Source organism: Lineus longissimus, chromosome 6 (assembly GCF_910592395.1).
Source record: "Lineus longissimus chromosome 6, tnLinLong1.2, whole genome shotgun sequence".
Lineage (NCBI taxonomy): Eukaryota > Metazoa > Nemertea > Pilidiophora > Heteronemertea > Lineidae > Lineus > Lineus longissimus.
The window spans coordinates 8776521-8791819 of NC_088313.1; the positions used below are offsets into that span (position 1 = coordinate 8776521).

Here is a 15299-nt window from a genome sequence, read left to right on the forward strand (position 1 = left end):
AAAGTGATTTGCAAATGAATGATTTGCAAATGAAATGGAGTCAGAAAGGGTTAAAGTGACTTGTAGCTGAATTGGGAGCCAGTATTTGAGGGTTAAAATGAGTTAAGACGAATAAGGAGCTGGCATTTTGAACCGGGAAATGGAGTCAAAAAGGGTTAAAGTGACTTGCAAATCGAGGACGATACCGCGGTGACGTCACGGCTTTTCCAAGATGGCACTGCATATTGTAAACAAACTCGATCCACGGCATTTTGAACTGGGAAATGGAGTCAGAAAGGGTTAAAGTGACTTGCAAATGAATGAATTGGAGTCAGAAAGGGTTAACGTGACTTGTAGCTGAATCGGTAGCCAGCATTTGAATAGGGAAATAGACTTATAGAGGGTTAAAATGAGCCTAAGACGAATAAGGAGCTGGCATTTTGAACTGGGAAATGGAGTCAGAAAGCAAGTGTTTTTAGTAGAGGTTTACCTTATGAGATGCATCTGGGTGATTATAAACCATTAACTTGTGTTTAAAAGCCCACATTGTAACGAAAGGTTCCGGCTTGACGCTAATCTCCAATGACGGCAGCCGCCATTTTGCCATACTCTCGAAACTTTGGGATCGTCAAATGCAATGGAAATCACATAATTTCTGACACAAACTGCTGCAATTCATCATTTTATTGTTCTTTCACAGTATTATTACGACAACCCGATTCGCAAGGCAGCTTGTACCAACTGGCTCTGCATTGCCAATCCCCATTCCAAGCCGAAGAACAGTGTGAAAAGTTTCTCATTTTACCTTCCAATCACAGTCAAAATTTTTTTAAATAACCGGCAATGAGGACAAACTAATAATCTCAAACCAATCACAAGAATGTAATCAACACATACGACTTCATCCGAAGAGCGGATGATTAAGTTTTAGCATTGATTCAAGGTGATTTAATTCCTTCTTCGTCTCGCTTCGAATTCATAAAATGGCTGTCTTCCATACTTGTAGTATACAGATCTAGTGGCGCAGTACAACACTGCGCATCTGGGATACCCCGACGGATTGCCTCAAACCGCGAAATTCAAAACTGTTGGCAATGTGCCAACTGACATTTTTGCACAATACCGCCACCTAGTGATATGAAACGAAATTAACTTCAATCTGCTGGAATAAAGAAAATGGGCTTTTTTAACCTTGACCTACTTATACCTGAATAGTAGGTCACACTGGCCTAAATCTGTGTCAACATGTAGAGATGCCCAATAGGTGTCTACATATCAAATTTAGAGAGTCTATGACCAATAGCAAAAAAACGTGCCATGATCAAAGAAATTTTAAAGTTCGACCTCTGTGATCTTGAAATGAAGGTCAAATCAAAAACCCGTGTGATCTGTGATGTAACTTTATTAGATACACCCACCATAAAATTTTCATCGCTCTAGCTTTAACCATAAGCTTCAAAATGACAAAAATAAGTTTTCAAAGAGCGCCCCCTATATGGCAGAAAAATTGCGCTGATTTTCATTCTGAAGGAAGGTTTTGCCTAGGGGTACCCACACACCAAGTATGAACTTTCTGGGTCAAGCGGTTAAGAAACGTGCCACGATTTTGTCAAAAGTTAACGACGGACGACGACGACGACGACGACGACGACGGACGACGACGGACGCCAGACGCCGCGGTATCGTATTAGCTCACCTGACAGGTGAGCTAAAAAGGTTCCAAAGCTTTCTTTGTATTAATGAAAACAATCAACTCCAATGGTATAGAACCACGCACTGCTATTCGTTTGTTTAGTAGTTTTATCAAGCCAATTCTTTCTTATAATTGTGAAATCTGGAGTTTTAGCAATCTTAAGTCATTCCTTGTTAACGACAGTAATAAGTTCTTTAAACAGGTAGATCGATTTCCTTTTGAACAACTGTTGTCTAAATTTTGTAAATGGATTCTGGGTGTTAACAGATTTACTTCCAATTGTGGAGTTAAAACAGAATTAGGTCTTTATCCATTTGTTAATTTCATGTTCAAGCATACTTTTAACTACTTATCTCATGTTAAATCCTCCAGTAATGCTATTTTCAATTAAGCTTATGAAATTGACAATAAGCTCACACAGTCTTGTAGTATCAACAAGTCGGTCTCGGCAATTATTGATGTATTGAATGCCAAATGTCAGAAAGATTTTGACCTTTCCTCTGGTAGCACTTGCGTTTCCAATTCACTTGAATCCTTTTATCGCACTCACTTTTTCTCTGTCCTAAAAAACGACAGAAGGTTGGATCCTAATCAAAAGAATAAACTCAGGACATACAGAACTTTTAAAACAGAGTATCAATTTGAGCCCTACCTCGATGCATTAAAAAATCGTGGGGTCTTTTCCAAAATGGCTAGGTTTCGCCTTAGCAATCACAGCCTACTCATCGAAAAAGGTAGACATTTTGGTACTCAGTTGGAAAAGCGTCTGTGTCCATTTGGGTGTGACGTAGTAGAAGAAGAATTTCATTTTTTTGCTAGATGTCCTTCTATTCAAAAACTAAGAGATGAGTATTTTAAGAATATTGCTTTTTGTAAAGATAGTCACTTGTTCTCCAATTCGGATTTTATTTCCTCATTGAGCAGCACTGATCACGACATCATCATCAAGACTGCTATTTTTATCTCCAGGGCTTTTTACGAAAGGCAAGCAGCTCTTCAGGAGCAATGACAATATAATTTTACCAATGTGACTAATGATATGTTTTAATGTAATGTCTTTTATTTTGTAATATTCATGCATGTATATGCCATACTGTCTGTACTTGTGATAGTTGTGCAAATAAATAATTTGAATTTAAATTTTATCAAAGATGCCATACTTTTTAAGGTTACTTAGAGCACGACTCCCTGACCGAGACAGCTGAACCTCTGCATTATGGAGTGTAGGGGAGAGCGGGGCAGGTTGGACTGTGGGTACGTTGGACCACCCTTAATATTTTTGTTACAGCAGCTTCAATAATTTTCATATCCATACCGAAGAGACCTCTTTTGGTAAGCCTTTCAACCAAAAAGTTACATGAGGATTGGATTGAGTTTGTGATTTCCACGGTAAGTTTTCTCATTTTACACACAAAAAGTGACTTTTTGAAAATCTCAGTTGTGATGTAACCCCTCCTTTAGTACAGGGGATCAAATGTAACAAGTTATATCAACTTAAACTATCATGACTTGAGCACAGTTTGAAATAAGTTTTTAGAGTTGACAATCCACCCTCTCACTGTGGCATGCACATGTTTATAAAAAGTTCAGATGGGGCAGGTTGGACCAGCAAGGTTGAGGCACGTTGGACCAGTTGTCCAACGTGCCCCACTGGGTTTACTGGATATCATTGTCATCCATGTGATGCTTTAGACCTATTTATGATATACAATGTTCTTTTTCAGATCAAGATGGTAAGGAATAACAAACCCAAGACTGACCGTGCAACATATGATGGTGCTTTGGTGATACGGGCACTTGAAGAACTTGACAAGGGGAAGTCATTAAGAGATGTGTCCAAGGACCTACATATACCAAAGACAACACTAATCCGATTCCGCCAGAAAGCAAGAGAAAACGAAAATGAAACCAAGGAAATAAATTTTCAGCCTAGGGATTTATACAGAAAAAGACAGGTAGGCAGAACTAAACACTTTAACTTGAGTTGTTTCTTTGGAATGATGACCTCAATTAAGTACTAGTATTCCATGGCTTTGTTATCTAGGTTATTGATAAAAACAGGAATGTGACAAAGGTATCCCACACTTTGAAATCTCTACTATTCTGATAGGAACCTGACAAAATGTCAGTTTGTTTTGAGCCTACCACCAAAGATGTGCTGTCTGTTATGCAAGGATTATTAAGAAAAAAAACTAAGGCTTGCACTTTTCTTTCTTTTCAGGTTTTCACAAGAGAAGAAGAAGCTCATCTTGAGAGGTACATCTTGAATTGCTCCAAATTGTTCCATGGGCTGGGATATATAGCTGTTAGAACACTTGCCTACGAATACGCTACACGTCTTGGTAGAAATGTGCCAGAGAGCTGGAACCGTGAAGAAAAAGCTGGTAGAGAATGGATGTCCGGGTTAGTCGTCATGAAAATCTAAGTCTAAAGTCACCAGAGGCAACAAGCATTATGCCCGTGCCCATGGTTTCAATAAATGAAATGGCCAGGGCCATTGTGCTCACCTCATGTGGAGGAAAGATGGATAAAGAGCATGGTATTGTGTCATGTAGTGTTAGGTTTGATGTAGGTCCGAGCAATTACAATTTCCCCAAAATGGCCAATTTACAGTACATTCGACCTCTGTGACCTTGAAAAGTAGGTCAAATCAAAGAAGACCCGGGTGACACATTGAATGGTTGTTAGAATTAGATGTACCTATGATATAAAATTGGTGCCAATCAGGCAAGTCATTACTAGGAATAATGGCATTTTCAAGAATTTAGGATTTGGCCCCCTCCCTGGAGGCCAAACGGCAAATCAGATTGCACCAAACTTCGGTACCTGAGATCACCTGACCAAGGGGTACATGTGTAATTAATTTGTGATCAATAGTCATTGTAGTTAAGAAACGTGCCATAGTTACCGCCTGACGGCGAATTTACGCCATTTGACCTCTGTGACCTTGACAAGAAGGTCAAATTAAAAACCTGTGTGACATATACTGTATGGTGGTTAGATGTACCCATGTTATCAAATTGGTGGCAATCGGGCAAGAAGTTAAGGAATAATCACATTTTTAAGGTTTTTGGATTTTGCCCCCTGGTGGTCAAGTGGTGAATCATATTGGACCAAACTTCGGTCCCTGAGATCACCTGACTAAGGGGTAAATGTGTACCAAATTTGGTATCAATAGTCATTGCAGTTTAGAAACGTGCCATCGTTACATCCCAACGGCCAATTTACACCATTTGACCTCTGTGACCTTGAAAAGGAGGTCAAATCAAAAACCCGGAGGATATATGATGCACCTTTGCTAGAAGTACCTACCATATTTTTTTCAAAATTTCCCGACTACTATTAAGGGAGATATTGCATATTTTCCCTTTTAACGTTTGGCCCCCTGGTGGCCAAACCATGAAACGAATCGAACCGAAACATGGTCTCCAAGGTGTCATTACATAAGGGTACATGTGTCCCAAGTTTCAACTCAATAGCTCTAACAGTTACGAAACGTGCCCTGCTAACGGACAACGGACGACGACGGACGACGACGACGACGACGACAACGACGACGACGACGACGACGACGACGACGACGACGACGACGACGACGGACGACGGACGCCACGGTATGGGATAAGCTCACCTCTGCTAAGAGGTGAGCTAAAAAGCTGCAGACGAATTCTTTGCCCTCTTGAGTGAAGCATTTGCAAAACACAAATTTGAGGCCAATATGGTTTACAATCTGGATGAATCCGGAATCACCACGGTACAAAGTGTGCCCAAAATCATTGCTGAAAAAGGTACAAAACAGGTTGGGCAAATCACTGCACAAGAGCGTGGGACTCTTGTGACTGTGTGTTGTTGTGTCAATGCTGTCGGGCAGGCACTCCCTCCAGCAATGATATTTCCAAGAGTGAACTATAAAGAATATATGGTGGAGGGGGCGCCAGCATCTACACTTGGATTAGCAACTCCAACCGGATGGATGAACTCTGAACTGTTTCCCCAGGTATTGCGTCATTTCATCAAATATATGGGATGCTCCAAGGAAAAACCTGCACTTCTCCTTATGGATAACCATGACAGCCATTGCTCTTTGGAGGTAGTGGATCTAGCACGTGAAAATGGCCTAACTATTGTAACCTTTCCACCCAACTGTTCACACAAGCTTCAACCGCTAGATATTTCAGTTTATGGTCCTCTAAAGAAATATTACAGTGCAGCTGTGAACGAGTGGAACCTGAGTCACCCTGTTCGTCGAATTACCATATACGACTTGCCAGCTTGTTTTGCCAGGTCCTTCTACAAGGCATTCACATACGACAATATTGTGGAAGGATTCAAAAAAGCAGGAATTTCCCTTTAAACTTGGATGTCTTTTCTGAAGCAGACTTACACGTAAGTATTTTCAGTCGGTCATTCATTATTTAAGATATCAAAATTAAGCATTATTCAAGCCCAAAACTAATATGCATCTGGTTAAAACACAACCAAGCCCAGAAAACCAGGTGCTAATTTGGCAATCTTCAGGTGACTAATACACACAGTGAGGGCCCTAGATCATGTCCTATTCAGCACTAAATTTATTTTTTCGTACAAGCAGGAATCATTTCGACATACTGTGATATGTGCTTCGTGTAACTTTGTCTTGCCTACCTAGCTGCTATCTATAGTGTCCCTATATATTCTCCTATCAACTTCATTTCAGGCCGAAGCAAGCCAAACGGTCAAAGTCCGCTGCTGCCCTTTTTGTGTTAGAAGAGGAAAACCGACGAGGTCGTCGCCGGGAGAGGGTATTTAGAGATCGTGTACACCCGCTGGACGATTTCGATGATAACAAATTATTTAGACGTTATCGGATGACGAGGCCTGTCATTTTAGAGGTGATTGACTTATTGGATCAAGACGTTGCCCATCCAACAAGACGGTCACACGCATTGCCAAGTTCACTTTAAGTCCTCACAGCTCTAAGATTCTATGCCTCCCGAAATCTGCAGCTGGGCAACGCTGATAATGTTCACATCAGTCAGTCTTCCGTTTCGAGAATTGTAACACGGGTATCGGAAGCTTTGATGAGAAGAGCACACGACTTCATAAAGTTTCCTACTGATATAGCTACCCAGGGGCCTTATTCATGAAGCCTTCGTAAAATTGTTACTAACAACGATTTACGTGGCTCGTAGTAAGACTTTAGTAACTGCCAAGTAAGACACTACGTCTTATTCACAAAGCATTATCATCGATTTATTACCGTATTACTTATTAAACCCTTCGTAGGGAAATATTATCAGGTACGCACTTGAGGTGATCTGTATAGAATTGTTACGTAATCCACTTGAGCTCACCTCATTGACTGTTTGTAATAGAGGCATCGAGTATTTATACAGTAATTGGACGTGCTTACCATCATTTGATGGATATTCGCCACCCTGACAACATCATGGAGAAAACCAATAAGAAGAGGAAGACCATTGTCCCACCACCCGAGGAAGGAAAGAAGACCGTTGTCCCACCACCCGAGGAAGGAAAGAGGAAACGGGGTGTGAATTTTTCCCCAAATGAAATTATAAAGTTAGTTGATCTCGTGGAATCGAAGTGGTCCGTGATCAGCAGCAAGTTTTCGGATGTCATTACGCTGAAGCGGAAGTCCGACACGTGGAAAGAAATAACCCTTAAGATCAACAGTGTGGCAAGCGTCCGGAGAACGACCGAAGCAGTTCACCATAAATGGCATGACCTGAAATCGAAGGCAAAACAGAAGGCTGCAAAAATCAATGTACTGACCAAGCGGACCGGGAACAAACCCCTTGGCGATGATGTGTCCGAGTTGACGCAACTCGAGCAAAGGATCGTAGGCCTAATCGGTGTCGAAATGATACAAGGAATCGCTACTGGTATGGACACAGAAGAGCTGGACCTACCTGAAGATGACATGAACCAGCAATACCCGTTTTCCCCGTCTGTCACAGAAGCCGATGATGACGAAATTTCTTATTTCGATCAGAATGCGTCACTCTCACTTCAAAAATCGAAGGTAGGTTGGTCGTCTGCGGGCGCTCCAGTTTCCTGCATTACATTTCGCCCGATTTGTCTACAGATTCAAAAGTGCCATCTTAGGCGCTTGGCTCTTGACGAGATATTTCATCCTTACATAGCATTCAATACTTAATTCTATCAAATGTATTTTCCAGAGAATTCGTAACGTTACAGCAACCGTCACGCGCCCGAACGATAGCAGCTCAGAAGATGACACCCGATCCCCTTCACCGCCGCCAAGTCCTGTCCGACAACCCAAGAGCTGTCGTCCCACTGCTGGCTCTTCCAAGGCGTCTTCAACTGGTTTGTCTGTCGCAGCAAAGAAGTCATTGCATACATTCCATACCGTTGAATTGCGGAAATCACCCGAGGTAAATAGGTTTTTGATTATTGGAGGCATAAGCAGTAATAAGGGAAGATCGCAACTTTCCAGGTGGCTGCACAACGATCTGTGCAATGCTTTTTCTCATTTGCTTGTGTCGTTATTATGAAAGAAAACGTATCTCCTGATGTGCCCGTTTCAGTACTGGCCTTCTATATGAGAAGGAAGTAAATAACAACTAAAGACATACTAAGACCTCACTCATGTTTAATGGCTTTTTGCATTTAAGTCTATCAAATGTATTTTCCAGAGAATTCGTAAGGTTACAGCAACCATCACGCGCCCGAACGATAGCAGCTCAGAAGATGACACCCGATCCCCTTCAACGCCGCCAAGTCCTGCCCGACAACCCAAGAGCTGTCGTCCCACTGCTGGCTCTTCCAAGGCGTCTTCAACTGGTTTGTCTCTCGCAGATAAGAAGCTTTCACATGCCGTTGAACTAATTGATGTGGAGAAGGAACGGGTCAAAATCGAGAGCAAGCGACTTGACGTGGAAGAACAACGGCTTCATCTGGAAGAAACAAAGGTTCATCTCGCAAAAAAGGCAGTATGGCTATTGGAGGTACTAGTGGATGCTGTTACGGAAACCAGCGAATCCCAGAAAACTGGCTCAAAACCAAAGGAGTACAAGTCCAGGTCATCGGCATTCTCTGTACTTGAAAAAATGGCCAAAGGAGAGTGACCTACATATATCACGCAATTTTAAAGTGATGTTGTTGCTGTATAACTGCTACATTGTTTGTTAGATAGATAGTGAAGTAAGGAATAACTGATAAGATTGTGCTTTCATCAAAATCGTGTTGGTTGTTGGTATGAATTTATACCTTGATCACAGTACATTGTTCTGTACAAACATGATGTTTATTTGTTGATGAAAGAAGATCGTTGGAATTGTAGTTTGGCAGTCTCGCCAGTAATCAAATGCTCTACAACCTTACTGTTTATCGTTGTTGATTGTAACATGATGTTGAAAACGTCTCTTGTTACATGTACCACCATTTTGGTTGTACACATCAATTAAAATGTTTGGGTTAATTGGAAATAAAGTTCTGTTTTAAATACATACTACATATTCCTGAAATGCTGATCTATCAAGCGTGCCCTTTCTCCAACATCTCTTTCTTCGACATCGACATCGAGGATTGGTCTATTGTTGACGTCATCATCGGGATTATCCACATTGGCTGGTGGGTCGTTTGGGACAGGGAGGCCGTGGTTTTCACAGATGTTATGTAGCACAGATGTTGCAATGATCACCGAGCAACACTTCTCGGGGCTTAATCGAAGAGTTCCACCTGCAAAAAAGGCATCTTATTAAAGAAATGAGAATGGGGAAAGTCAGTCGAAATCGAAATGGAACTTGTACTGCAAAGCAGTCTATGCAGCAATGTTATGGGGTGAAATGCTGCAGCACTGTCTGAGAATGGCTATAATAGCCATTTGCAGACAGGTGCGGTCGGTGTCTAGAAACTGGCGATCTCTCCTGATTCACCAATAAGGACATAATTTACCTTCTTTGTGCAAGCACCTCCATCGGTTTTTCCATCTTCCAAAGGTTCGTTCAATGATGTTTCGTACTCGCCTGTGGTGAACGTTGTATTGTCTGTCCGCTGCATCTGCTGGGCGGGAGACTGGGGTCATGAGACAGGGTCTAAGTGGGTAGGCACTGTCACCGAGCAAGTATCCTCCATCATTCAGGCCGCGTTCCATCTTCACCTTTAAATTGCAGTTGGACCAGATAAACGCATCATGGGTGGCACCTGGCCATCGGGCTACTATATTTGAAAATTTCAAATCATAAGTACAAATCCCCTGCACATTAATGGCATGCCACTGTTTCCTGCACACGTATGCATTCTCGTTTACGGATGGACATTTGATCGGAATAAGGGATCCATCTACGCAGCCAATAACGTTCGGAATCCGATGGCGTTCTGTATAAAATCCTTCCTTCTGACGTTCTTGCTCAGCAGCTGTTCGAGGAAATGTTATGAAATGTTTTGCTTTACCCTGCAAAGCAGTTGCAACTCTGGTAATAATCCTTGATATCGTAGGTTGACTCAAGCCATTTGACATGTCTCCATTGTCCAACTGCAAACTGCCAGTAGCAAAATATCTAAGCGCAACGCAAACTTGGAGAGTTGCTGGAACGGCGTGCGAGCGCAGCGTATACGGGGCAATGTCATCCTGCAACAGGTCGATAACTTCGAGAAGGACCGGCCGAGTCATCCGGTATCGTCTGTACAAATCTACGTCATCATAGACGTCAAGCGGTTGTAGACGATCTCTAAACACACGCTGCCGTCGTAAAGCCCGCCTTGCTTCCAAATTTTCCAACACAATCAACGCCGCAGCCATGCTCCTTGTGTAAAAATGTGTCCAACTATCTAAGCATGGACTGATAACACGCTAAGAAGCCCGAACACCTCACGTAACACTAGTAACGACTTGCGAAATAGATTGAAGTTACGGGTGCTTCGTGAATACCGCGTAATTCGCTAATAACGACCTAGTAATACGTAAGTGCTTACTAGGCCCTAAGAAGGCTTCATGAATAAGGCCCCAGGAACGGATTTCAGAGGAATTTTATACGGACAGACAGAGGATTCCCAACATTTTAGGTTGTGTCGACGGCAGTTTGATTCCTAGTAAATGTCCTTCTGAAAACGAGGAAACATACATTTGCCGAATACAATATCATGCAATAAATGTTCAAGGGGTGTGTACGGCTGATATGAAGTTGATCGATCTGAGGCACGTTGGCCAGGATCAACCCACGACACATTTATTTGGTCAAATAGCGATTTGAAGGCACAGTTGCAGCGCGGCCAAGGACATGGTTCCTATCTTCTCGGAGACAGTGCGTACCCTCTACAATATTGGCTGCTTACTCCAGTTCGTCACCCAGCTGATAAAGCCGAGAGGCGGTACAATTCGCATCATCGGCGAATTCGTTCCGTAATCGAAAGGACGTTTGGGCGATGGAAGGCAAGATGGCTTTGTCTAAACAAGCAAGGTAGGATTTAACCCTTTAAGTGCCGAATTATTCTTTTAAATGACACATTTTTTCACCTTGTCTCGGTTAGAATTAGTCCTTTGCCGATTTCTCCACGACCGTGAAGCCTACAAGCATGAAAACTTTACCAACAACGGACATCACAAGTGCCTTCAGTTTGCTGGCAAACAAATTGACGTCACTAGTACGGTTGATGAGCAGTCGAATTTAAAAGACGCAAATCTGGTCATAACCTGTGTGTTATTTTGAACAAATTTGTGGAAAACAGGGCCTGAAGTATTTTCCCTGCTGTAGCCTGGGGTCTCCTTGGGGTCGAGAAGGAGGCTCTCTCCGCTGAAATTTGTCTCTTCGAATGAGACGTAAAACCGAGGTTCCTTGTACCTTGTGCCTATGCGAGGGCAGGCAAAAGACCCCATCCAAGTGAGGAACATGAGTAGCTTGTGATGGACTCCTCCATACTTACCAGGGCCAATAATGCATCTGCTTCGGCCCTGATGGAAAATCAAAATACAATATGTGTCTTGATCTGCTGGCTTATCTGTGGGCTGCGTGAAACCTTCCACGAGTTACGCATTTGCGTATTGTTCCGTGTTCACTTAACCCTACGCAATTACGTACACTGCTTTGTGAATATCAATCAGTGAATGCGCAAGTGTTCACGAAAGTGGTGTCTTAGAGACCTCTGAGTATAGAAATCTAAGAGGGCTTTGTGAATCCGGACCCTGGTCTTTTATCTTTGGCCATACCTACTCAACTTATGTGCCCAATCCCGTGTTAGCAAGGGAACTATGGGTTGGCGATATTATATATAGGTATGAGACTAGAAGACCGCTTAACTGAGCGGCCACAGTATATTTCTTTATATCTTCCTGTTCTTTCCCTTCTTCCCAATACTGGCTGTAGAAGATTCCAGCAATACCCCCAAGTACAAGTGGGGGCTATCAAATTTGCTGACAAGAAAATTTCAAATTTCTAGTTCATATTGCTTTTTAGGAGGATATCATTTCCAATGATTGCGCTACTAGTGGTGGCGATGATAACGATATTGGTAATTACCAGCTGGGCAGTGGAGATGGTAGTGATGAAGTTGATATGGATCCAGAATGTAAAACTGATGGTGAGGTAGGTATACAAATACGAGTGATAACTCTATGACTTCCTGTTATCCAAAAAAATTCACGTTTTGATAGAGAGGCTTATTCAAGTTAGAGATTTGTGATATTTCAGGTAGTTGTAGGGTGAAAACATCATGAAAAATTACAAAAATATGAAAACCTGGTTTATTGCATTTTAGGACTAAAGCTGAAATTCATGGCTTTTCATTTGCCTCCAAAATAGATTGATCTAAAGTATTATTGCATCGGTTAGATCTGAAGTTCTAGCATGACAAAACATCCTGTTAGCGCAAGTGAGCTGTTTTAGTAGTGCACTACCAAGCGATGTTCCCGCCCTGCGATTCATGATGATGTCATCAGTGCACGTCATTTCAATGATCGTGTCATTGCTTTTTTGCACCAGAATACAATGATGACATAACGTGAGTCAGGCGTGTTCTCAAGAGCATGTTTGGTCAAGGTCGGTAAAGGCGTGAACAAATGGCATGCAGTTTTCAATCTCGTTTTAGTCTTTATCCTAAGGCATATATCCGTGGCGCGGGTTGTTCAAGGTATAAACATCGGATTGTGTGGGTGCTGGTATGTTGTGGGTTTGGTGTAAATGGGGTGCACTTTGTAAGGATCGAGGTCTCAAATTCATTCAACCAACTCGAGTATCCTTATCACAGCAGGTTTATTTCAAACTCGGAAAAACTGAAACACATAAAGTAAATGAAATACAATTAACCAAACATACAAATTACACAGGATATACATGTATACACGTTCACTACAATTACTATCTTTGGCATCTTCGCATTATACTACTTCAGAGGACGTATCAAAACCGAGGTATCAAACTTCAACCACACACCAAGACTCAATTTGTCTCTAAACTCAACATCAATAAAGTCTATTCACAAGCTAACCTTATCAATTAATCTAATTCATCAAATTCATCAATGACTAATTCAAAATATAACCTACCCCACAGCAAATACCAGTCAGTCCTCTCGCTCTCACCAACCTCAAGCTTCAACTCACTCCAATCACACCTTCCATACAAGCAAAGCCTACACCAAACCTCCACCCAATTATATAACAACAAAGAAAGAGTAAACTCAAGTATTAAACATGAATGTGTTTATTTACAAGTGAATTACGCATAACACACAATGAATGGCCTCGGTAAGGGTCAATGATTAAAACATGAATGGCATGAGTAGTGAAAATTGTTACACACTTTTTTTAATGAGTGTAATACTTCTTGAAAACGGAACTATGTAACCATGTACATGATGTACAGGCGTCCACAATGCTAAACCAATTCTCGGAAAACCAAGATGGTGCAGACTGGTGATGTACTCGATATCAGCCAGCGATTAGCGCCAGAATGGTTTAAGTTACCGGTATGTGCGTAAATCTTGTCTCCCGTTGGGTACATTGTGTCCTAAGATGAGCTATTTGTGAATAAATGGCTGTCTCGAGGTGAAAAAGCAGCATTGAGACAAGACCACAATTGATTTTTTAAGCCTTTTAGCAGTTAAATTGTCAATGTTTGACCGCGACGCATCAAATACTGCGTGGGGTTGTGAATCTGAAATTTTGTTATGCTTAGGGCACAACTTTCAGAATCAAGGCCTAAGTAGTTTCAAAGAAATTACAAAATGAATGGCAACACAACAAGACTTGTTAAAATGAAACCGAACTTAGACCGGGGCTAGGTTGGCTCATATTGGGGTCAAATTAAGTTTGTTTTTTTCTCTCATTATTTTAGCTTGTTTTGACCTTAAATCATCAGCAATACAATATTCAAAATGAATTAGAGTGATTTGAGCAAATTCAAATTTTTCACTAAATTGACCCAAAATGTAGTGTAAATGGAGACAAGACCACAATTGATTTTTTAAGCCTTTTAGCAGTTAAATTGTCAATTTTGACCGCGACGCATCAAATACTGTGTGGGGTTGGGGATCTGAAATTTTGTGATGATATTGCGGACAGTCGGGCAAGTAAATGGTGAAAAATAAACTGGTAGTTGACCACGGAAATTTTTTGATAATCGACAAATTAGACAGACATTGATATTTCCACTCTTTTCAGCCAACTGGCAGAAAAATCTCAAAACACGCCCCCTATTACCCAATTAGCAAAATTTGAAAAATAATTTTTTCATCAAGTAATTTCTTTATATCTACGGAAGCGTATTAGTGCCAAAAAAAAAAAAATCTCATACGTACGACTAATTAAGTCGTTCGTTCGAGTTAGTATCGCATTCGTTCGACTTTCTATCTCATTCGTTTGAGTTAGTATCTCATACATATGAGATAATAACTCATACGTACGACTTATCATCTCATACGTACGACTTATTATCTCATACGTATGAGTTATTATCTCAATACGTACGACTTATTATATCATACGTACGACTTATTATCTCATACGTACGACTTATTATCTCATACGTATGAGTTATTATCTCATACGTATGAGTTATTATCTCATACGTACGACTTATTATCTCATACGTATGAGTTATTATCTCATACGTATGAGTTATTATCTCATACGTATGAGTTATTATCTCATACGTAGTTGAATACATGTAGACTCTCAGTCTCGCCACCAGAGGGCCTCCGATACGCTACGCGTATAGCTGCCATTTTGATTCTCACCACGTGCGCACCGATTTTTGCTTGTCCTGTCGATCGGCTCTGATTAGCTCAGCATCTGTACAGTTTGGTAGGTATTGTCAGTCCAGATGGCCAGGTCAATATGAACAGAACGCCCAATATTAATATTGTCTCTCAGATACCTGGGAAACGCACGAGATTGAGAGCATCTCAGTTTCAATTTTTTTGTGGAGGAGGTCCCCCATTAGGCCTAGACCCCCCGCCAAAGTTCGCGCCTGCGGTGCTCACATATTCGGGCTTCGCCCTCAATAGAGCCCCCACCCCCCATCCAGCTACGCTGGATCCGCCCCTGTAGTCTGTACAAACGATGTCTCTTATAGGCCTAGGCCGATCATATCTTGATGAGGATCACGGAATGAAGTGACACAACTGTGTAGTTATAAATCTCAAGCCTCAAGAACCGACACACTCTCGT

The 15299-nt window shown here is 41.6% G+C and overlaps 2 protein-coding genes across 2 annotated transcripts; one reads left to right on the forward strand and one right to left on the reverse strand.

Annotated features, from left to right (window-relative positions):
* The first annotated feature begins 7100 nt into the window (after positions 1-7100).
* LOC135489934 (nuclear apoptosis-inducing factor 1-like) lies at positions 7101-8521 on the forward strand. The gene is made up of 3 exons (XM_064775569.1): positions 7101-7694; positions 7852-8075; positions 8329-8521. The coding sequence occupies exons 1-3, from the start codon at positions 7101-7103 to the stop codon at positions 8519-8521; spliced, it is 1011 nt and encodes a 336-aa protein (XP_064631639.1).
* LOC135489357 (putative nuclease HARBI1) lies at positions 8411-10605 on the reverse strand. The gene is made up of 3 exons (XM_064774672.1): positions 9590-10605; positions 9145-9373; positions 8411-8589 (listed from the first exon to the last, which is right to left on the reverse strand). Coding segments are annotated over exons 1-3 (1077 nt in total). The 5' UTR covers positions 10437-10605; the 3' UTR covers positions 8411-8588.
* Between the last annotated feature and the right edge of the window lie 4694 nt (positions 10606-15299).

What these genes read in the sequence shown, in the direction of transcription:
- LOC135489934 (XM_064775569.1), top strand. Translation starts at nt 7,101, where the DNA reads ATGGAGAAAACCAATAAGAAGAGGAAGACCATTGTCCCACCACCCGAG. An exon ending in TCTCACTTCAAAAATCGAAG is followed by an intron (nt 7,695 to 7,851) that starts GTAGGTTGGTCG and finishes TGTATTTTCCAG; the next exon opens with AGAATTCGTAACGTTACAGC. An exon ending in AAATCACCCGAGGTAAATAG is followed by an intron (nt 8,076 to 8,328) that starts GTTTTTGATTAT and finishes TGTATTTTCCAG; the next exon opens with AGAATTCGTAAGGTTACAGC.
- LOC135489357 (XM_064774672.1), bottom strand. Translation starts at nt 10,436, where the DNA reads ATGGCTGCGGCGTTGATTGTGTTGGAAAATTTGGAAGCAAGGCGGGCT. An exon ending in GAGGTGCTTGCACAAAGAAG is followed by an intron (nt 9,374 to 9,589) that starts GTAAATTATGTC and finishes CCTTTTTTGCAG; the next exon opens with GTGGAACTCTTCGATTAAGC.